Raw genomic sequence first — 22662 nt, 5'->3', positions numbered from 1 at the left:
ACACAACATGAGGTCAGTACATTAGACACAACATGAGGTCAGTATAGTAGAAACAACATGAGGTCAGGATATTAGACACAACATGAGGTCAGTACATTAGACACAACATGAGGTCAGTACATTAGACACAACATGAGGTCAGGACATTAGACACAACATGAGGTCAGGACATTAGACACAACATGAGGTCAGGACATTAGACACAACATGAGGTCAGTACATTAGACACAACATGAGGTCAGGACTTTAGACACAACATGAGGTCAGGACATTAGACACAACATGAGGTCAGGACATTAGACACAACATGAGGTCAGTATAGTAGAAACAACATGAGGTCAGTACATTAGACACAACATGAGGTCAGTATAGTAGATACAACATGAGGTCAGGACATTATACACAACATGAGGTCAGGACGTTAGACACAACATGAGGTCAGGACATTAGACACAACATGAGGTCAGTATAGTAGATACAACATGAGGTCAGTACATTAGACACAACATGAGGTCAGTATAGTAGATACAACATGAGGTCAGGACATTATACACAACATGAGGTCAGGACATTATACACAACATGAGGTCAGGACATTAGACACAACATGAGGTCAGTGCATTAGACACAACATGAGGTCAGTATAGTAGAAACAACATGAGGTCAGGATATTAGACACAACATGAGGTCAGTACATTAGACACAACATGAGGTCAGTACATTAGACACAACATGAGGTCAGTACATTAGACACAACATGAGGTCAGTATAGTAGATACAACATGAGGTCAGTACATTAGACACAACATGAGGTCAGTATAGTAGATACAACATGAGGTCAGGACATTATACACAACATGAGGTCAGGACATTATACACAACATGAGGTCAGGACATTAGACACAACATGAGGTCAGGACATTACACACAACATGATCAGGACATTACACACAACATGAACAGGTGAAGAAAATGTCCTGACCTTAACCACAATGTTACTATTTCATCACCTTCCTCTTTTGACATTTCCCTTTTATTCTGTGGATGAAGTCATAAACAGTTAGTCAAAGACTCAGAGCAGAGATAGGTACAGTAAAGAAGCAGACACAGGGGCAACTATACCAGAATCGGTATATAGACAGAAAACACAGTAAGTTGTTGGAGAGGTCATCTATGCTTCGCCAGATATGAACAAGGTCACGTTTGACAGAGGTGAGATGAATGAGAGGATTGTGGATATCTACGTCAGTGCAGACACCCTGAGAGACGGTGAGACCAGCACCAAGAGAGAAGAGACAGCAGACACTGCTCCTAATAATGGACCAGGAGACCAGCACTCAGGTGACACACACACACACACACACACACACACACACACACACACACACACACACACACACACACACACACACACACACACACACACACACACACACACACACACACACACACACACACACACACACACACACACACACACACACACACACACAGACACACACACACACACACACACACACAGACACACACACAAAACATAAAATACTATGGAATATGTCCACAGAGCCTGATAGCTCAGGGAAGAGACCCTTCCTAGTTGCTGCAGTGTTTCTGGGGCTGCTGTGTGTTCTACTGGCTGGGATCATAGGCCTGTCTGTCTACTGTGAGTTTGTGTCCAAGTTCATTGCTTATCACCCAGTTATAAGAAGTGCAGGTTACAATGCCTATTTACCTGGTGTTTTACCTGGTAACTATGTGTTTATACTTTATAGATAACAGAGTCATCAAAGATTCTGAGGATAAAAGGATCAACTTGTCACAGAGTTTATCCCTTTATAAAATCAATGCAACTTCAGAGAGAGACCAGTTACAGACCAGATACAACAACCTGACTGAAGAGAGAGACCAGCTACAGACCAAATACAACAACCTGACTGAAGAGAGAGACCAGCTACAGACCAGATACAACAACCTGACTACAGAGAGAGACAGGCTTCAGAATTTGCTTTGTGGTCAGTGAGCTGGTTTTCATACCTTTATTTATTATAAAGTACAGTTTTCATTGAGATCCAGTGACTCATGGAAAATAAAATGTGATGTTTATTGTATTGTATCACATTGTATCAGTGTTGTGTCATCAAACAGAAAGAACATGTTGTTCAGACGGATGGAAGAAGTTTGAATGCAGTTGTTACTTCATCTCCTCTGAGGAGAAAACCTGGGAGAAGAGCAGACAGGACTGTCTGGAGAGAGGAACAGACCTGGTGATCATAAACAGCAAAGAGGAACAGGTGAGAGGAGAAAGAGAAGGGGGAGGTGGGGGTGGGGGAGGGGAGGGGAGATATAGGTCTGTCTGGGGTAGATATGGTCAAACAATGAGCTCCAAAAGTATTGGGACTTTGACAAATGTTTTTTTTGGTGGGGCTTTGTGCTCCAGCACTTTGGATTTGGAACGACACAATGTCTATGAGGTTGACGGGCAGACTGACAGCTTTCAGTTTATGGGATTTGTGCATCTTTAACTTTCTCACTCATCATTATTGACAATTCATTCAGCACTATCCGTAGTCATGGTAGCACCCACATTTATGTAGAAGTGTTTATGAAACATAATATATACTTATTTACATGTAATGTTGCTCCAAATCGACACAATACATTATTAACTATTCATTTCTATTGGGCACAAAATAATCTGAAACACAACCAAAACTAAATGCAAATTCATCCAACACGTTTGTAGAGTCACAAGCTAGATGTAGTCATTGCGTGCTAGGAATATGGGACCAAATACTAAAACCTTTGACTACTTTAATACACATATAAGTGAATTTGTCGTAATACTTTTGGTCCCCTACAATGGGGGACGATGTACGAACAGTGATGTCATTTCTAAACGGTTCACTCGATATGGATGAAAAAACCTGAAACTGAAAGCTGACGGTCCGCACTTTAACCTTTAACCTTAATGTGTCGTTTCAACTCCGAAGTGCTGAAGTACAGAGGCAAAATAACAAAAAATGTGTCAGTGTCCCAAAACTTTTGGAGCTTACTCAACGCAGTGTATATTGTATCTTTCTCAACCATAGGAGTTTCTCTTCCACTTCAAGAAGAGAGTCTGGATTGGTCTGACTGACAGAGAGACAGAGGAGACCTGGAAATGGGTGGATGGAACACCACTGACCACAGAGTAAGAGATGTTATGTCACGACTTCCGCCGAAGTCAGCTCCTCTCCTTGTTCGGGCGGCGTTCGGCGATCGACGTCAATGGGCTTTCTAGCCATTGCTGCTCCATTTCTCATATGTCCATTTGTTTTGTCTTGTTCCATACACACCTGGTTTTCATTCCATAATCACACTGCATGTATTTAGTTCTCTGTTCTCCTCCATGTCTTTGTGTGTAATTGTTTACTGTTATGTGGATATTGTCAGGCGCCATACTTGTGTTATGCTCTGTGTTTTTGGCACGTTTATGTTTTTATGTGCTGTTGTTTTTGGACCGGAATTAAAGTGTGCCTGTTTACTACACTCTGATCTCCTGCACCCGACTTCGCCTCCGTATACACCCCTAACATGATAACTATTCTCACAATAATGCTCCAATGGAAATGTTTCTATACAGGTTATTGTTGTTGATTGTAGCAGTCAACAAAGATATCTTTTATTATGTATATTATAATGTATATTATTTAGGATTGTAATGTTCCAACTGTGATATCTCACGGTTTTTAACCCTGTAGGTACTGGTATTAACCATGATATCTGACTGTTTTTAACCCTGTAGGTACTGGTATTAACCATGATATCTGACTGTTTTTAACCCTATATGTACTCGTATTAACCATGATATATGTCTGTTTTTAACCCTGTAGGTACTGGTATTAACCATGATATCTGACTGTTTTTAACCCTGTATGTACTCGTATTAACCATGATATATGTCTGTTTTTAACCCTGTAGGTACTGGTATGACCCACAGCCTGATAATGCAGGTTCTACTGGGGAGGAGGACTGTGTTGAGATACATAAAGATCAGAGTCCTCTGACGGCATGGAATGACTTGTCATGTGACTGCAAACTGAACTGGATTTGTGAGAAAGTTGCTTAACATCACCATACTGTAACACATTCTCTCTCTCTCTCTCTCTCTCTCTCTCTCTCTCTCTCTCTCTCTCTCTCTCTCTCTCTCTCTCACACACACTCTGTCTCTCACACTCTCTCTCTCACACTCTCTCTCACACTCTCTCTCACTCTCTCTCTCTCACACTGTCTCTCACACTCTTTCTTTCTCTCTCTCACACTCTCTTCCATTCTCTAGTGCATATCTTCCTGGTATGATCGTGTCCTGTCCATCGTCACAAATAGCCAGGCTGGACACACTGGACAGCTCTCATAGAGACATAGTGGTAGACTATGGAGATGTCTGTGTCTACTGTTTATATCAATGAAGATGTTAGAGGAATACAGTGTGTTTTAGGGGACCAGTTTCACAATAGAGCTATAATCTTAAAGAAAATAGTGTACTTTTATACCATATATTTTTCTTGACACCCAGAAGTGCTCATTACATTTTGAATGCTTAGCAGGACAGGAAAATGGTCAAATTCACACACTTATCAACAGAACATCCCTGGGCATCCATACTGCCTCTGATCTGGTGGACTCATAAACTCACATGCTTCGTTTGTAAATTATGTCCAAGTGTTGGAGTCAGCTATCCTTAAATAAAAATAAAACAATTCAATCGTGCCATCTGGTTTGCTTAATTTAGGAATTTTAAGTGATTTATACTTTTAATTTTACTTTTGATACTTGCATATTTAAAACCTAATATTTTTTTTACTCTTACTCAAGTAGTATTTTACTGGGGGACGTTCACTTTTTCTTGAGTCATTTTCTATAAAGGTCTCTGTACTTTTACTCAAGTATGACAATTGGGTACTTTTTCCACCACTGCTTCTTAGGTTAAATTCTTCTTCGGTTAAATTATCAACTCATCTGCAAAGAGAGACCAGCTACAGACCAGCTACAACACCCTCACTAAAGAGAGAGACCATCTACAGACCAGTTACAACACATTCACAACAGATAAAGACCCGCTACAGACCAGTTACAACACCCAGACTAAAGAGAAAGACCAGCTACAGACCAGTAGCTGCTCTCCCAGCCCTGCTGGAGGATATGAGCCCTAGGCCTCAGGACTACCTGGCCCGATAACTCCTGGCTGTCCCCAGTCCACCTGACCGTGCTGCTGCTCCACTTTGATATGTTCTGCCTGCGACTTATGGAACACTGACCAGTTCACAGGACTTGCTACCTTGTCCAGGACCTGTTGTTTTTAGAAAAATCTGGCCTTTAATGGCCTTGTACACTTATAATCTCCACCCAGCACAGACAGTTTCTAGGGAGTTTTTCCTAGCCAACGTACTTCTACATCTGCATTGGTTGCTGTTTGGGGTTGTAGGCTGGGTTTCTATTTAGCACTTTGTAACATCTATCAGGGATGAAGGTAAGACCCAGATGCAGGCCACGTTGAATTAACAAAGGTTTAATAATCCAACACGGGCAGGCAATAGACAGGTCAAGGCAGGCAGGGGTCAGTAAACCAGAGGTGGGGCAACGGTACCGGACGGCAGGCAGGCTCAGGGTCAGGGTAAGGCAGAGGTCAACAATCCAGAGGGTGGCAAAGGTACAGGTTGGCAGGCAGGCTCAGTGTCAGGGGCAGGCAGGTGGGCTCGGAGTCAGGACAGGTGAAGATCAAAACCAGGAGGGCGAGAAAAAGAGAGACAAGAAAAAGCAGGAGCTGAGACACAAAACCGCTGGTTGACTTGACAAACAGGACTAACTGGCAACAGACAAACAGAAAACACAGGTATAAATACAAAGGGGACAAGGGGAAGGCGGGCGACACCTGGAGGGGCGTGGATACAATCACAAAGACAGGTGAAACAGATCAGGGTGTGATTTATAAGTACATTCTATTGATTGATGATTACAGACTAGCTACGATGCCCTGATTGAAGAGAGAAACCAGCATCAGCGAGACCAAGACAGGGTTCAGGAGATTTTTGCTATGCTTGGTAAGTGGTGGATATAAATACGGGCGGCCCGGGACATCAGGCAGGTTTAGGCAGCCTCATAGAGAGGCAGATTGACGAAGGCAGCATTTTTCTATCTAAATTGACCAAGACGCACCCTTCTAGCCTTTAGGTGGCCTTAAGTGAGATTTGGTCGCCCCATGGGCTGTGTGTACAACCTACAGTAAACAGCCTTGCTCATGGAGCACTGGGCTTTGGGTACAACCTACAGTGGTTCTTCCTTTAAAAGTTGCGAGCTTGTACCGCAGGATTAAGAGGTACCCAGCATCACGGCTTCATTGCTCCAGACTACCACAAGGGGGAGTTAGGGTCCCAAGGTTTTTAGCATTTGGGTCCCAAGCATTTGGGTCCCAAGGTTTTTATATGACAAATCATATCGAGTGGTTCCAATGATGTTGACGTGAGCCACCCTTGCCTTGTGGCGTTCTTCAACAAAGATGGCTGACAAAACATCACGGTGGATCCAGATGTAGGTTGTTATAACGTCATAACGGGTCAAGCAAAACATTTACAATTGAGAGGGAAATGTTAGTTCATGTAGAGACAAACGTTTGTGCATATTATTTTGTCATAAAGTTAATTCACGAAAATCGCTCTTTAGCAAGTTATCTGTCTAGCTAACATTAGCCAGCTTGCTAGTGTTAGGAGAAATAATTTATAATTTGTGTTGATTAATGTTTTAGGGACTCCTGAGATTACCAGCAAACCAGGCTGCCGTCTTGTGAAACAGTGTATGTAAATACATCTAGCTATAAATAATCTAGCTAGCTAAAGCATTTACTGCAAATTGAATGTACAGTTATGTAAGCTTGCCTTGCAATGTAGCTGAAGTAATATAGCTAACTAACTATTTACTTGCTTATTGTGTAGTGGAGGATAAACATAACTGTATGCCTATGGATGTGTAGCTAGTTACAGTGTGTAGCCGATCTGTGTATGAACCCTAAAACGTTAGGTTCTGAACTAATGTTCATACCAGTCTATGAACCTCAGCTATCATAGTTGTTGTATCAACTTCAAGTCTGAAAGGCTAAAGTACTACATACACATGCAGTGTAGTTAGTACCACGCATGAGATCCCCACATTGTAGCCTGTACATTGAATATATTCACTGAACATGTAACTCTTCCTTGGCAAATAAAGGTGCGGTTCAGGTATGAGTCTCTGAGACATTATTTTTCAGTCATATTCAATACCAGATGTATCAAACTCCATTCTTTGAATGATGCTGTGTCTGCATGTATGTATTACAATTAGACACGTCAACAGTGTTTACCACTCCTGCTCCTGGGACATCAATGATTATACATTGTAACTATGCAATAGATTACAAACATGATTGATTTGTAATTCATATATACAGAAGAAGAAAAACTATGCATATCTAACTCCCTTCATCTTTATTAATCTGAGGACACAGGATAGTATTTCAGTGAGATACTTAATTTCAACCAGTGGAGAATGTGAAACACTTTATTTAAAGAAGTTCATTATCCTGTTGTTATAAATGCATTATAATTATGATAATTGTAATATTATAAATACAAGTTCAATCTGTACTTCAATGCACATATGGTGTGCATTATAAAACGAGGAAGAAAGACGAGGTGGGGAAAGTGGTGTAGAAGACAGAAAGGGAAAGAGGTAAGAACCTTGCAGACATCATATGATTCATGAATTACAGTGCTACCCTAATATTCTCTCAGTTCATCACAATTGCAGTGTCTCCTAACCAGACTTGGGCTCCCAGTCGGCCCGAAGGTTATCTTAAGAGCGGGTGAGGTGGCGATGACGGGACTGGCTTCCTCTCTCACATCAAAACATGCCTGCAGACGAGAGAGCATCATTAAGCATTGTTTGTTTTATTCTAACAAGGTCAGTTATCTTAAATCAGGAGGTGAAATGCAAAACTGACCTTTGATCATTAACTCTGGGACTACTCCATCTCTGTCTGTATTTCAATTAACCTTACTGAACCACCCATCCTGGATCCGGGATAATTGTCATCAGCAATGCTGAATAGCATAGCGTAGCATAGTGCCACAGGTAAATAATATTACAAGAAAATATTAATATTCATGAAATCAGAAGTGCAAAATTACAAAACACAGTTTAGCCTTTTGTTAATCCATCTGTCGTCTTTTGAAATTATGCTTTACAGCGAAAGCAATACAAGCGTTTGTGTAAGTTTATCAATCGCTCGACAAAACAATAAGTACACATAGCATCAGGTAACTTGGTCACGAAAATCAGAAAAGCAATCAAATGAATCGTTTACCTTTGATGATCTTCGGATGTTTTCACTCACGAGACTCCCAGTTAGACAACAAATGTTCCTTTTGTTCCATAAAGATATTTTTTATATCCAAATACCTCCGTTAGTTTGGTGCATTATGCACAGGAATCCACCGGAAAGAGCGGTCATGACAACGCAGACAAAAATTCTAAATTATTTCCATAATGTCGACAGAAACGTGACAAACGTTTTTTATAATCAATCCTCAAGGTGTTTTTCAAATATCTATTCGATAATATCGTCGTCTACAAGGCCATGCTAGGTAAAGCTCCGCCTTATCTCAGTTCACTGGTCACGATGGCAACACCCATCCGTAGCACGCGCTCCAGCAGGTGTATCTCACTGATCATCCCTAAAGCCAACACCTCATTCGGCCGCCTTTCGTTCCAGTACTCTGCTGCCTGTGACTGGAACGAATTGCAAAAATCGCTGAAGTTGGAGACCTTTATCTCCCTCACCAACTTCAAACATCAGCTATCTGAGCAGCTAACCGATCGCTGCAGCTGTACATAATCTATTGGTAAATAGCCCACCCATTTTCACCTACCTCATCCCCACAGTTTTTATTTATTTACTTTTCTGCTCTTTTGCACACCAATATCTCTACCTGTACATGACCATTTATCAATCCAGTGTTAATCTGCAATATTGTAATTATTCGCCTACCTCCTCATGCCTTTTGCACACATTGTATATAGACTCCCCTTTTTTTTCTACTGTGTTATTGACTTGTTAATTGTTTACTCCGTGTGTAACTCTGTGTTGTCTGTTCACACAGCTATGCTTTATCTTGGCCAGGTCGCAGTTGTAAATGAGAACTTGTTCTCAACTAGCCTACCTGGTTAAATAAAGGTGAAATAAAAAAAATAAAAAAATATATATATCAACCAGGGAACTGGGAACTGTCGCCGGAAGCTCTGGACTGGGAACCGTTGCCGGAAGCTCCGGACTGGGAACCGTCGCCGGAAGCTCTGGACTGGGAACTGTCGCCGGAAGTTCTGGACTGGGAACTGTCGTCGGAAGCTTTGGACTGGGAACTGTCGCCGGAAGCTCTGGACTGGGGACTGTCGCCGGAAGCTTTGGACTGGGAACTGTCGCCGGAAGCTCTGGACTGGGGATCGTCGCAGGAAGCCTGGTGCGTGGGGCCGGCACTGATGGTACCGGACTGGTGACACGCACTCTAGTTCCCTGAGCTGCTGCTGTGGATACAGCTCTTCCTGAACTACAAGCCACTTGAGATGAACGTAAAAGCCAGATACAACGTTATAAAGCTGCAGGAGAGCAAAACAGTAACTGCCTCAGGCACTGATGTTACAGCATCGACAAGAACCAAATTCAAACAATGTGCATTACAGTGCACATAAAATGTAAATCTTGCACTGTTTTTAATCCAGGCAGACACACCCAAATGATTTCCGCTCATGACGGATGCACTGTCATAGCCTTGCCCCACAGGATTATTTCAGTAGTCCAGACCATGTTTTTCAAGGCAATCAATGATCATTTTTGTGAGCCCTGATAAATCTAAGCTTACAGCTGACTGAAAGCGTAAAAAGCTTTCGTGGATGGCCCCGTTGTAATAGTACCTCACATCTAAAGACATTTGTTATTTTTTCTTTAACTCTTTGGTTTCATCTGCAATTACTCTAAACACTTGGCATTCTTTTACTTCTCTTATTAGTTCAATTTGAAACATCTCAGCAAATCCCTCAAGAACTTCCTTCTGGATTTGGTGGCTTTAGTACTCAGCATTGCCACATGCATTCATCCTTTTCTCTATGACAGGGTCATGCTTTGCTATTTCTTCTAAGATTGTCTAAAAAGAACCCTTGTTGTGAGAGTCATCAGACTCTCGATGACCTCTCTGCGTTATATTTTGAGTGGCAGTTAATAGCACATCTGCAATTGTTTAAATGGAAGTACAGTTCCCCCCCCCCCTACTTTATTTTTCCGGTCCTCATTTTTGACATCTAACATTGATGAGTTGCTGTCAGTAGCCCTTTTATGCTGATTTCAAGCATACATAGCATTGATCTGATGTTCTGCCTTTGAATGGAGCTTAAACCCAGAATCTTTAAACAGAGCCTATTTCCAGTTACAAAAACCCGACTGTGATGTGAAGGCAGATTCAGAAGTGTTAGGCAGAGAAAAACGCCTACGGGCAAAACAATAAGTTGAATCTTGACTTACAGATAATTCAAGCCATAAATTGTCCTTATACCAGGAACTGTTGAAAGCACTTTTCCTAGTACCATGCTGCATTCTGGGAAATGTTTTCAAACACGGCTGTATAGGATCCTCTTCTCTGGATCTTGAAATGTCTGAAATACACATTAAATAATGTGTCATATCTCTATGGAAATGTATAATTAAGGGATCCACAATATTAGATACTAACAGCTGCTAAATAAAATGTGTAGTTTAAAGTATAGGCCTAGTCAACCATTGGGTCCTCTTGGAACAGCATATCTGGTGCTTGATGCAGTAGGGAGGATCTCCATGACATCTCCTGGCAGCTCTGGCTCACTGTCTTGCTCAGAGCCAGAGGCCTTTATGTCATCCCTTGATACATCTATTACATTAAAATAACACAAGAACCGTTAGTGTACAATCACAATAAAAATGCCACAGCCATCAAAACAAGAACACACATTTATCAACAACCAACATTTTGAAGTGAGGCTTAATCTGACAAAATCATTATTACAAGCTGAAGCTAAACGTAAATTCTGAACTGGGCATGGGATTGACTGCCTGATAGATGCTCTGACCCGGTGGTGGTAGACTGGGTCTTTGTGAAGAAAAAATAAGACTCTATGGTTACATCTAAAAGAAGTCATCCGTTTAATTGACCCTATGCAAAAATAAGACATTTACAGTCCAACCCACATTTCTCAATCTCAATCTTAATTACACATCCCCATTGTCATAACTGTACCTTAAAATCAACTACCAGCCTAAGTTACTAGTTAGATCATGGCTAGCCCTACTCTGCAGTAAGTAATTTAGCTAGCTATAATTTCTTGCAACTTTACGACAGCAAACAGGCTATCTACAAATTGTGGTAATCTTTTGAGTAAGGTCAACAGATTGATAATAACAATTGTTCATTTTGAATTCAAGTATGAAAATCTAACTGAGTTAAAGGATTTCAAATTGCTGAATGTTAACTTGCTGAACACTGACAGCTGTAGCCTACTGGTTACCCCACATTAGCTCCTGTGGATAGACAGTAGATGTTATGACAGTCAACCTGTGGATAGACAGTAGATGTTATGACAGTCAACCTGTGGATAGACAGTAGATGTTAGGATAGTTAACCTGTGGATAGACAGTAGATGTTAGGACAGTTAACCTGTGGATAGACAGTAGATGTTATGACAGTTAACCTGTGGATAGACAGTAGATGTTATGACAGTTAACCTGTGGATAGACAGTAGATGTTATGACAGTTAACCTGTGGATAGACAGTTAACCTGTGGATAGACAGTAGATGTTATGTTATGACAGTTAACCTGTGGATAGACAGTAGATGTTATGACAGTTAACCTGTGGATAGACAGTAGATGTTAGGACAGTTAACCTGTGGATAGACAGTATGTTATGTGGATAGACAGTTGTTAACAGTTAACCTGTGGATAGACAGTAGATGTTATGACAGTTAACCTGTGGATAGACAGTAGATGTTAGACAGTTAACCTGTGGATAGACAGTAGATGTTATGACAGTTAACCTGTGGATAGACAGTTAACCTGTGGATAGACAGTAGATGTTAGGACAGTTAACCTAGACAGTAGATGTTATGACAGTTAACCTGTGGATAGACAGTAGATGTTATGACAGTTAACCTGTGGATAGACAGTGTTAGATGTTAGATGTTATGACAGTTAACCTGTGGATAGACAGTAGATGTTATGACAGTTAACCTGTGGATAGACAGTAGATGTTAGGACAGTTAACCTGTGGATAGACAGTAGATGTTAGGACAGACAGTAACCTGTGGATAGACAGTAGATGTTATGACAGTTAACCTGTGGATAGACAGTAGATGTTAACCTGTGGATAGACAGTTAACCTGTGGATAGACAGTAGATGTTATGACAGTTAACCTAGATGTTAGATAACCTGTGGATAGACAGTAGATGTTATGACAGTTAACCTGTGGATAGACAGTAGATGTTAACAGTTAACCTGTGGATAGACAGTAGATGTTATGACAGTTAACCTGTGGATAGACAGTAGATGTTAACAGTTAACCTGTGGATAGACAGTAGATGTTATAACCTGTGGATAGACAGTAGATGTTATTAACCTGACAGTTAACCTGTGGATAGACAGTAGATGTTATGACAGTTAACCTGTGGATAGACAGTAGATGTTATGACAGTTAACCTGTGGATAGACAGTAGATGTTATGACAGTAACCTGTGGATAGACAGTAGATGTTAGGACAGTTAACCTGTGGATAGACAGTAGATGTTATGACAGTTAACCTGTGGATAGACAGTAGATGTTATGACAGTAACCTGTGGATATAGATGTTATGACAGTTAACCTGTGGATAGACAGTAGATGTTAACCCTGTGGATAGACAGTAGATGTTATGACAGTAACCTGTGGATAGACAGTATGTTATTAACCTGTGGATAGACAGTAGATGTTATGACAGTTAACCTGTGGATAGACAGTAGATGTTACAGTTAACCTGTGGATAGACAGTAGATGTTAGGACAGTTAACCTGTGGATAGACAGTAGATGTTATGACAGTTAACCTGTGGATAGACAGTAGATGTTAGAACCTCTGAATAGACAGTAGATGTTATGACAGTTAACCTGTGGATAGACAGTAGATGTTATGACAGTTAACCTGTGGATAGATGTTATGACAGTTAACCTGTGATGTTAGAACCTGTGGATAGACAGTAATGTTAGGACAGTAACCTGTGGATAGACAGTAGATGTTATGACAGTTAACCTGTGGATAGACAGTAGATGTTATGACAGTTAACCTGTGGATAGACAGTAGATGTTATGACAGTTAACCTGTGGATAGACAGTAGATGTTAGGACAGTTAACCTGTGGATAGACAGTAGATGTTATGACAGTTATATAGACAGTAGATGTTATGACAGTTAACCTGTGGATAGACAGTAGATGTTATGACAGTTAACCTGTGGATAGACAGTAGATGTTATGACAGTTAACCTGTGGATAGACAGTAGATGTTATAGTTAACAGTAGATGTTAACCTGTGGATAGACAGTAGATGTTATGACAGTTAACCTGTGGATAGACAGTAGATGTTATGACAGTAACCTGATAGACAGTAGATGTTATGACAGTTAACCTGTGGATAGACAGTAGATGTTATGACAGTTAACCTGTGGATAGACAGTAGATGTTAGGACAGTTAACCTGTGGATAGACAGTAGATGTTAACAGTTAACCTGTGGATAGACAGTAGATGTTATGACAGTTAACCTGTGGATAGACAGTAGATGTTATGACAGTTAACCTGTGACAGTAGATGTTAACCTGTGGATAGAGATGTTAGAACCTGTGTTATGACAGTTAACCTGTGGATAGACAGTAGATGTTAGACAGTTAACCTTGGATAGACAGTTAACCTGTGGATAGACAGTAGATGTTATGACAGTTAACCTGTGGATAGACAGTAGATGTTATGACAGTTAACCTGTGGATAGACAGTAGATGTTATGTTATGACAGTTAACCTGTGGATAGACAGTAGATGTTAGGACAGTTAACCTGTGGATAGACAGTAGATGTTATGACAGTTAACCTGTGGATAGACAGTAGATGTTATGACAGTTAACCTGTGGATAGACAGAGATGTTAGACAGTTACAGACAGTAGATGTTAGGACAGTTAACCTGTGGATAGACAGTAGATGTTATGACAGTTAACCTGTGGATAGACAGTAGATGTTATGACAGTTAACCTGTGGATAGACAGTAGATGTTAGGACAGTTAACCTGTGGATAGACAGTAGATGTTAGGACAGTTAACCTGTGGATAGACAGTAGATGTTAGACAGTTAACCTGTGGATAGACAGTAGATAGATTATGTTATGACAGTTAACCTGTGTAGATAGACAGTAGATGTTATGACAGTTAACCTGATAGACAGTAGATGTTATGACAGTTAACCTGTGGATAGACAGTAGATGTTATGACAGTTAACCTGTGGATAGACAGTAGATGTTATGACAGTTAACCTGTGGATAGACAGTAGATGTTATGACAGTTAACCTGTGGATAGACAGTAGATGTTATGACAGTTAACCTGTGGATAGACAGTAGATGTTAGTGTTATGACAGTTAACCTGTGGATAGACAGTAGATGTTATGACAGTTAACCTGTGGATAGACAGTAGATGTTATGACAGTTAACCTGTGGATAGACAGTAGATGTTATGACAGTTAACCTGTGGATAGACAGTAGATGTTAACCTGTGACAGTTAACCTGTGGATAGACAGTAGATGTTATGACAGTTAACCTGTGGATAGACAGTAGATGTTATGACAGTTAACCTGTGGATAGACAGTAGATGTTATGACAGTTAACCTGTGGATAGAGTAGATGTTATGACAGATGTTATGACAGTTAACCTGTGCATAGACAGTAGATGTTATGACAGTTAACCTGTGGATAGACAGTAGATGTTATGACAGTTAACCTGTGGATAGACAGTAGATGTTATGACAGTTAACCTGTGGATAGACAGTAGATGTTATGACAGTTAACCTGTGGATAGACAGTAGATGTTATGACAGTTAACCTGTGGATAGACAGTAGATGTTATGACCTGTGGATAGACAGTAGATGTTAACCTGTGGATAGACAGTAGATGTTATGACTGTTCACTGCCACCCTATGACCTCTGTTGTCTCTGCTAGTTGACATGATGTCTGCTGAAAGCTTCCTTCATTACCAAGTCTTGCCCTCTCTCTCCTCCAATCCCACTCATGACATTGGCCACGTTCCAGATTGACTACATTGAAGTCGCCTGCCAGATCTCACAATGTCTGGATTGGTGTTTAACACATCAGTTAATAACATCATGTTGTACAGTAATCTGATGCCCATTTGTTGATGTGTGCTACTCAACTACAATATAGTCGGCCTGGAATGAGACTGTTCTCTCCTCATTGTAGTTGATAGATTGAGCCGTACTGAGCTCTGACTTCACATATACAGGAAACTACTAACCCTGCTACTGTTCTCCCTCCCATCTCACTCTGACAGCCACAGTTTCCTCTTCTCTTTCTGGTTGGACAGCATACTTGTTACTCTTTGGCCTCAACTTTTATTTCAAAGCCATGTCTTAGTTTTACTTTTGTGTAAAACTACGTCTAATGATGAATTTGAAAGTCAACAATAGGTTTTTCTATATGTCCTGCAAGCATTTCTGAAAACCGGTTTTTGCTTAGTCATTATGCGGTATTGTGTGTAGATTGATGAGGGGGAAAAACAAGGTAAACAATTTTAGAATAAAGCTGTAACGTAACAAAATGTGAAATAAGGGAAGGGTCTGAATACTTTCTGAATGCACTGTACAGTACATGGTATTTGGTGGCCAGTCAAACTCTGGGGGGAAGTTTCCTCTAGGTGTATGATCAGCAATCCCTCCCACGATCCTACCCTTAACCATTTGTGGTGGAAATGCAAAACTGACTCAAGATCAGCGTCTAGGGACATCCCCCCCCCTACACCTCCAGTCACAGAGTGAGATCCATAATGTGCCCTCCATTTGAAGGCTGGGGGTGCTGTAAACTCAGTCAGGATATATGTAGTGTATATGTCAATTAACAGAATCCCCATTTATTTTAGAACATCCAAAATTGGGACTCTGTGAAATCACACATACATCGAATAGCATGATATAGAGCCATATCGTGTACTTTATTATCAAACTAAGGCTGGTCCAAGTCACGCGGTGGCTTGCTGATTGTGTTGTGTTGAACTCACACTGTGGTTGACTGATAAAGAGTTTCACTACCTAAAGTCACACAGACGCAAGACAGTGCAGGGAGAAGACACAGCTACAGACGTATATTAGAGTTGAGGTTGGAAGTAGAAGTGACTGTATTTGAGCACAATTTTAAGATGTCAGAAGGAGTCTATGAAAACACAGATGGATTTGAAGACAACAAATCTAATGCAATGAAGAACACAGACATCGATGGCCAATTATATGGCAACGTAAGAGCCTTCAAACCCAGTCCAAGAGATGGAGTTGTTGCTTCAGGTAAGATCGCATGAACACACACACACACACGCACACGCACACGCACACGCACACGCACACACACACACACACACACACACACACACACACACACACACACACACACACACACACACACACACACACACTATATTAAACAAGTGAGCTTATCCTGTAGTACTCAAGCTTTATTTGTCTCAATCCTGGATGATACAGTTAAACATATTACCAAAGATCTTTAATAATGTGTGAATCAGTACATTGTCAGTGGTGGAAGAGACCCTCTGGAGTTGCTGCAGTGTGTCTGGGGCTGCTGTGTGTTTTCCTAATAATCTTTGAAAGTCAGTCTGTTGTCAAATTACATATAAGCACAATATCAAATGCTCATATTTGATTGTTGTTCCTCCATATGGGTCCCAAAAGAAGGAAGTGAAGTGGACCTTTTCTGTCATTCAACCAGCTGTCACTCAAAATCTCCTTGACCAATCAGGTTCATTAAGAGAGAGGGAGGCAGGTTGTCTAGCGGTTAAGATTGATTGGCCAGTAAACGAAGGGTGCTGCATCGAAATCCCGAACCGGCTACGTGAAAATCTGTTGACATGCCTTTGAGCAAGGCACTTAACCCTAATTGGTCCTGTAAGTCACTTTGGATAAGAGCGTCTGCTAAAGGACTGTAAATGTAGAGGAGAGACATGGTGGTTACTGTTGTCATCTCATCCTCACTGTTTAAAACTACCCATCCTCAATATCCACTTGGAGCAGTTTGTCATGTCAAATCTATTGTCTGGACATTATAATGACCCATGTTTGTAGTCCTTGACCTCCTGAACATGTTGATGTATATTTGGGAGTAAACAGAGGGTCCAAATCAGCAGAAAGGTGAAAGGAAGGAGGAGTTCTGGAAACTCCCTGAATTATCTTGGGTCTGTTACATATGATATTTAATATATGTTAACAGCTAGTCTTTGTTCTCCACTTCCCCTCTATGATCTATATCTTCCTGCTATGATAGTGTCCTGTCCATCATCACAAATAGCAAGTCCCATTCCCTGGACAGGAGGACTGTGTTGAGATATACTCTGGACAAGATGACCATGTAGAGACATGGAATGATTTATATTGTGCTGCAGAAAATGGTTTAACAATAATCACTGTAACAATCTCTCACACACACACATACACACGCAGGCACGTGCACAAGCATGCAAACATGTCCTAATTTTTTTTATTAACAACTACTGTGTCATTATGTTGATACTTCCCTAGAGTTAACACCTACAGCAGTCACACAGACAGAGACACACAGACGACTCAGAGACAGAGAAATCACAAGAAGCAGAGACTTAAAGTATAGAGGGCTTGCAGTTGACGTACGACGCCTTCTGACGGCCATGTTGGAAGGCCACCACATTAATTCTAGAAGCAGAGACTTAATGTATAGTAGATCTACATAGAAAGAAAGACCCCGGTATTGTTAAAGTTGTCAAAGGCCATCTATCCTGAGCCAGATAGGAACAAGAAAGTCAACTTGGACAGAGGTGAGATGGAGGAGAGGATTGTGGATATCTACGTCAGTGCAGACACCCTGAGAGACGGTGAGACCAGCACCAAGAGAGAAGAGACAGCAGACACTGCTCCTAATAATGGACCAGGAGGCCAGCACTCAGGTAACACACACAGACACACACACAAAACATAACAGTCTCTTGTATGTGTCCACAGAGCCTGATAGCTCAGGGAAGAGACCCTTCCTAGTTGCTGCAGTGTTTCTGGGGCTGCTGTGTGTTCTCCTACTGGCTGGGATCATAGGCCTGTCTGTCTACTGTGAGTTTGTGTCCAAGTTCATTGCTTATCACCTAGTTATAGGAGGTGCAGGTTACTAAGCCTAATTACATGGTGTTTTACCTAATAACTGTGTTTATACTTTGTAGATAACAGAGCCATCAACGATTCTGAGGATAAAAGGAACAACTTGTCACAGAGTTTCTCACTTTATAAAATCAACGCAACTGCAGAGAGAGACCAGCTACAGACCAGATACAACAGCCTGACTGAAGAGAAAGGCCATATTCAAGCCAAGCTTTTAGTGATAGGTGAGATATAAGCAGTGATACATTTGAAGTAGATCAACAGTAACAATATATCAATGGGTTTATGAGTTTAAAGATACTGGCGAAGTTTCTCAATGTGTTCACCTTTGCTCTTCAACAGAGCAGCATTGTCAGGAGGGATGGAGATATTCTGACTCCAGTTTGTACTTCCTGTCTACTGAGAAGAAAACCTGGGAGGAGAGCAGACAGGATTGTCTGGAGAGAGGAGCAGACCTGGTGATCATAAACAGCAGAGAGGAACAGGTGAGAGAGAGAGAGTCGGAGCAAATATAATTTTCCTCAGTACACTAATATGTGTGCAGTATTTTATAAATATCTTTATCTTTCTCAACAACAGACATTTGTCTTCAACCTCCACCTGAGAGCCTGGATTGGTCTAAAAGACTCTGTTACTGAGGGGACCTGGAAGTGGGTGGACGGCACATCACTGACCACAGGGTGAGAGATTTGACCATTTTACCAGATGATATTGGGATACAAAACAACAATGATAAATGTTCATCAGAGTGTATGTTTCTATTCATGGATGTTATTCAATGAGAACTATAGATGTATCACAATAATCAAGTCATATTTTTCGATTAAATGCCATTATATAATAAATAAATATCATTGTCAATGGCCCATTCTGTATAATGGTATGCTCATCTTTCAGAATTAGTCTTTAAAACTGTTAAAACATAAGACTATGTGTATAATTGAGGAGTATGTTTGTACCACAGTGTCTGACTGTCTCTGTGTTGTTTAGGTACTGGGCGGCAGAACAGCCTGATGATTATGAAAGGCAAGAGGACTGTGCTGAGATATACTATGGACAAGATGATCCTGTAAAGACATGGAATGATGACAAATGTGGCACAAATCATAACTGGATCTGTGAGAAAGTGGTGTAACAATAACACAGTAACAAACAGTCTCTCTCGCTCTGTTATTGTTATTATTATGTTGATGGTTGAATACAGTACTTAATGGTTAAGTGATGATTCCACCTGGTGGTTAAGGTGAGAGATGAACTCACCATAGAGGAGAAAACGTTGTATTACAGAGTTGCCTACGGGCTCTTTTTCAATTAGACCTTCCCCAATTCCTCCTCACATCCTCTCTCTTTGACTCCTTCTCCAAACACATTGGAGAATAGAATCCTAGGGGGGGACCTTGGACCTTCTCCTCTAATAGTGTTGAGATAGAAGGAGAGGAGATAGGAGAGGAATCTAGGAAAGACTATTTGAGATAGAGCCTTAGTGTCAGAGAGAGACATAGAGGTGGAAGAAGAAAATTAAGAGAATGAGGAAGAGAAAACAATTATTCTTGTTTAGATTTAGAGGAGAGTATGTAGACATATTGTACTCTGTAAAATTCTTCTTCATTATTTTTTATTTATTTATGTCATGTGATTTGCCATAGGCTTATGCTTAGTGAAAAAAAGTGTGTCCAATTATTAACCCTCAATCAATCAAATGTATTTATAAAGCCCTTCTTACATCAGCTGATGTCACAAAGTGCTGTACAGAAACCCAGCCTAAATCCACAAACAGCAAGCAATGCAGGTGTAGAAGCACAGTGGCTAGGAAAAACTTCCTTGAAAGCCCAAAACCTAGGAAGAAACCTTAGAGAGGAACCAGGCTATGAGGGGTGACCAGTCCTCTTCTGGTTGTGCCGGGTGGAGTTTATAACAGAACATGGCCAAGATGTTCAAATGTTCATAGATGACCAGCAGGGTCAAATAATAATAATCACAGTGGTTGTAGAGGGTGCAACAGGTCAGCACCTCAGGAGTAAATGTCAGTTGATTTTCATAGCCGATCATTCAGAGTAGTATCTCTACCACTCCTGCTGTCTCTAGAGAGTTGAAAACAGCAGGTCAGGGACAGGTAGCACGTCCGGTGAACAGGTCAGGGTTCCATAGCCGCAGGCGGAACAGTTGAAACTGGAGCAGCAGCACAGCATCATGCCAGGTAGTCCTGAGGCATGGTCCTAGGGCTCAGGTCCTCCAAGAGAGAAAGAAAGAGAGAGAGAGAGAATTAGAGAGAGCATACTTCAAGTTCTAGTTTACAATTGCGACCTGGCCAAGATAAAGCAAAGCAGTTCGACACATACAACAACACAGAGTTACACATGGAGTAAAACAAACATACAGTCAATAATACAGTATAAACATCGACGTGTGTATAGGTGGCAGGGAAGTCAGGCACAGGATAATCAAACTTGTTATAATGGAGTAGTTTAATAACTTAAGAAGACAGTTTCAAAACCATAATACATAATCAAAGCAAAGTAGATACGAGGACCCGACGTGCACCAATACAAATTACAAGATCATGAACAAACAAGTACATGAGGGGAAACAGAGGGTTAAATAACCAACCGGATAATGAATGGGATTGGAACCAGGTGTGTAAGAAGACAAGACAAAACCAATGGAAAATGAAAAATGGATCAATGATGGCTAGAAGACCGGTGACGTCGACTGCCGAGCACCGCCCAAACAAGGAGAGGCATCGATTTCGGCACAAGTCGTGACAGCCGAGTATAGCCCACGAAGATCTCCCCCACGGCACAACCCAAGGGAGGGAGCGCCAACCCGGACAGGAATATCACGTCAGTGACTCAACCCACTCAAGTGACGCACCCCTCCTGGGGATGGCATGGAAGAGCACCAGTAAGCCAGTGACTCAGCCCCTGTAATAGGGTTTGAGGCAGAGAATCCCAGTGGAGAGAGGAAACCGGCCAGGCAGAGACAGCAAGTGCGGTTCGTTGCTCCAGTGCCTTTCCTTTCCCCTTCACACGCCTGGGCCAGACTCCACTCAATCATAGGACCTACTGAAGAGATGGGTCTTCAATAAAGACTTACAGGTTGAGACCGAGTCTGCATCTCTCACATGGATAGGCAGACCATTCCATAAAAATTGAGCTCTATTGGAGAAAGCCCTTCCTCCAGAGAAAGCCCATGTACTGCTTTGTAGGTTAGCAGTAAAACCTTGAAATCATCCCTAGCCTTAACAGGAAGCCAGTGTAGAGAGAATAGCACTGGATTTTAGGCAATATTACGTAGAATGAAAAAAGCTATCCTTGAAACAGTCTTGATTTGTTCATCAAAAGAGAGATCAGGGTCCAGAGTAATGCCGAGGTCCTTCACAGTTTTATTTGAGACAACTGTACAACCATCAAGATTAATTGTCAGATCCAACAGAAGATCTCTTTGTTTCTTGGGACCTAGAACTAGCATCTCTGTTTTGTCCGAGTTTAAAAGTAAAACATTTGCCGCCATCCACTTCCTTATGTCTGAAAGACAGGCTTCCAGGGAGGGCAATTTTGGGGCTTCACCATGTTTCATTGAAATGTACAGCTGTGTGTCATCCGCTTGGCAGTGAAAGTTAACATCTGTCACGACTCTGTCACGACTTCCGTCCCTCTCCTTGTTTGTGCGGCGTTCGGCAGTCGACGTCACCGGCCTTCTAGCCATCGCCGATCTACTTGTCATTTTCCATTTGTTTTGTCTTTGTCTTACACACCCGCTTTCAATCCCCCAATTACTTGTTCATTTTTTAACCCTCTGTTCCCCCATGTTTGTTTGTGAGTGATTGTTTATTTGTAATACAGTCTGTTATTGTGGGCTAGTATTATTGTGTTGTATTTGTGGATATACTTGAGTAAATTACGTTTATTACTCATATCTGCTGTCCTGCGCCTGACTCCTCAACACCAGCTACACACAGGCATTATTACAACATCATGTTTCCGAATGACATAAACAAGAGTTGAAATATATAGTAAAAACAATAGTGGTCCTAAAACAGAGCCTCGAGGAACACCGAAATGTACATTTGATTTGTCAGAGGACAAACCATCCACAGAGACAAACTGATATCTTTCCGACAGAAAGATCTAAACCAGGCCAGAAC

At 41.2% G+C, this 22662-nt stretch overlaps 2 protein-coding genes across 5 annotated transcripts; both read left to right on the top strand.

Annotated features, from left to right (window-relative positions):
- Positions 1-1063: 1063 nt before the first annotated feature.
- LOC135507141 (C-type lectin domain family 4 member E-like) lies at positions 1064-4744 on the top strand. 4 transcript variants are annotated; one of them, XM_064926718.1, is made up of 6 exons: positions 1064-1341; positions 1565-1663; positions 1773-2012; positions 2146-2291; positions 3090-3190; positions 3961-4744. In XM_064926718.1, the coding sequence occupies exons 1-6, from the start codon at positions 1188-1190 to the stop codon at positions 4106-4108; spliced, it is 888 nt and encodes a 295-aa protein (XP_064782790.1). In that variant the 5' UTR covers positions 1064-1187; the 3' UTR covers positions 4109-4744. The 4 variants fall into 4 exon arrangements, with proteins under 4 accessions (XP_064782790.1, XP_064782792.1, XP_064782791.1 ...); XM_064926720.1 differs by lacking the exon at positions 1565-1663 and having other exon boundaries at positions 1857-2012; XM_064926719.1 differs by lacking the exon at positions 1565-1663.
- An 11692-nt stretch (positions 4745-16436) lies between these two features.
- LOC135507142 (CD209 antigen-like protein A) lies at positions 16437-22425 on the top strand. The gene is made up of 7 exons (XM_064926722.1): positions 16437-16670; positions 18158-18244; positions 18372-18473; positions 18581-18742; positions 18861-19003; positions 19098-19198; positions 19509-22425. The coding sequence occupies exons 1-7, from the start codon at positions 16529-16531 to the stop codon at positions 19651-19653; spliced, it is 882 nt and encodes a 293-aa protein (XP_064782794.1). The 5' UTR covers positions 16437-16528; the 3' UTR covers positions 19654-22425.
- The last annotated feature ends 237 nt before the right edge of the window (positions 22426-22662 follow it).

This window comes from Oncorhynchus masou, chromosome 20 (genome assembly GCF_036934945.1).
Source record: "Oncorhynchus masou masou isolate Uvic2021 chromosome 20, UVic_Omas_1.1, whole genome shotgun sequence".
NCBI classification, from domain to species: Eukaryota; Metazoa; Chordata; class Actinopteri; order Salmoniformes; family Salmonidae; genus Oncorhynchus; species Oncorhynchus masou.
Note: the sequence above shows the minus strand (reverse complement) of the source record. Positions and strands in the feature narration are given on the sequence as shown.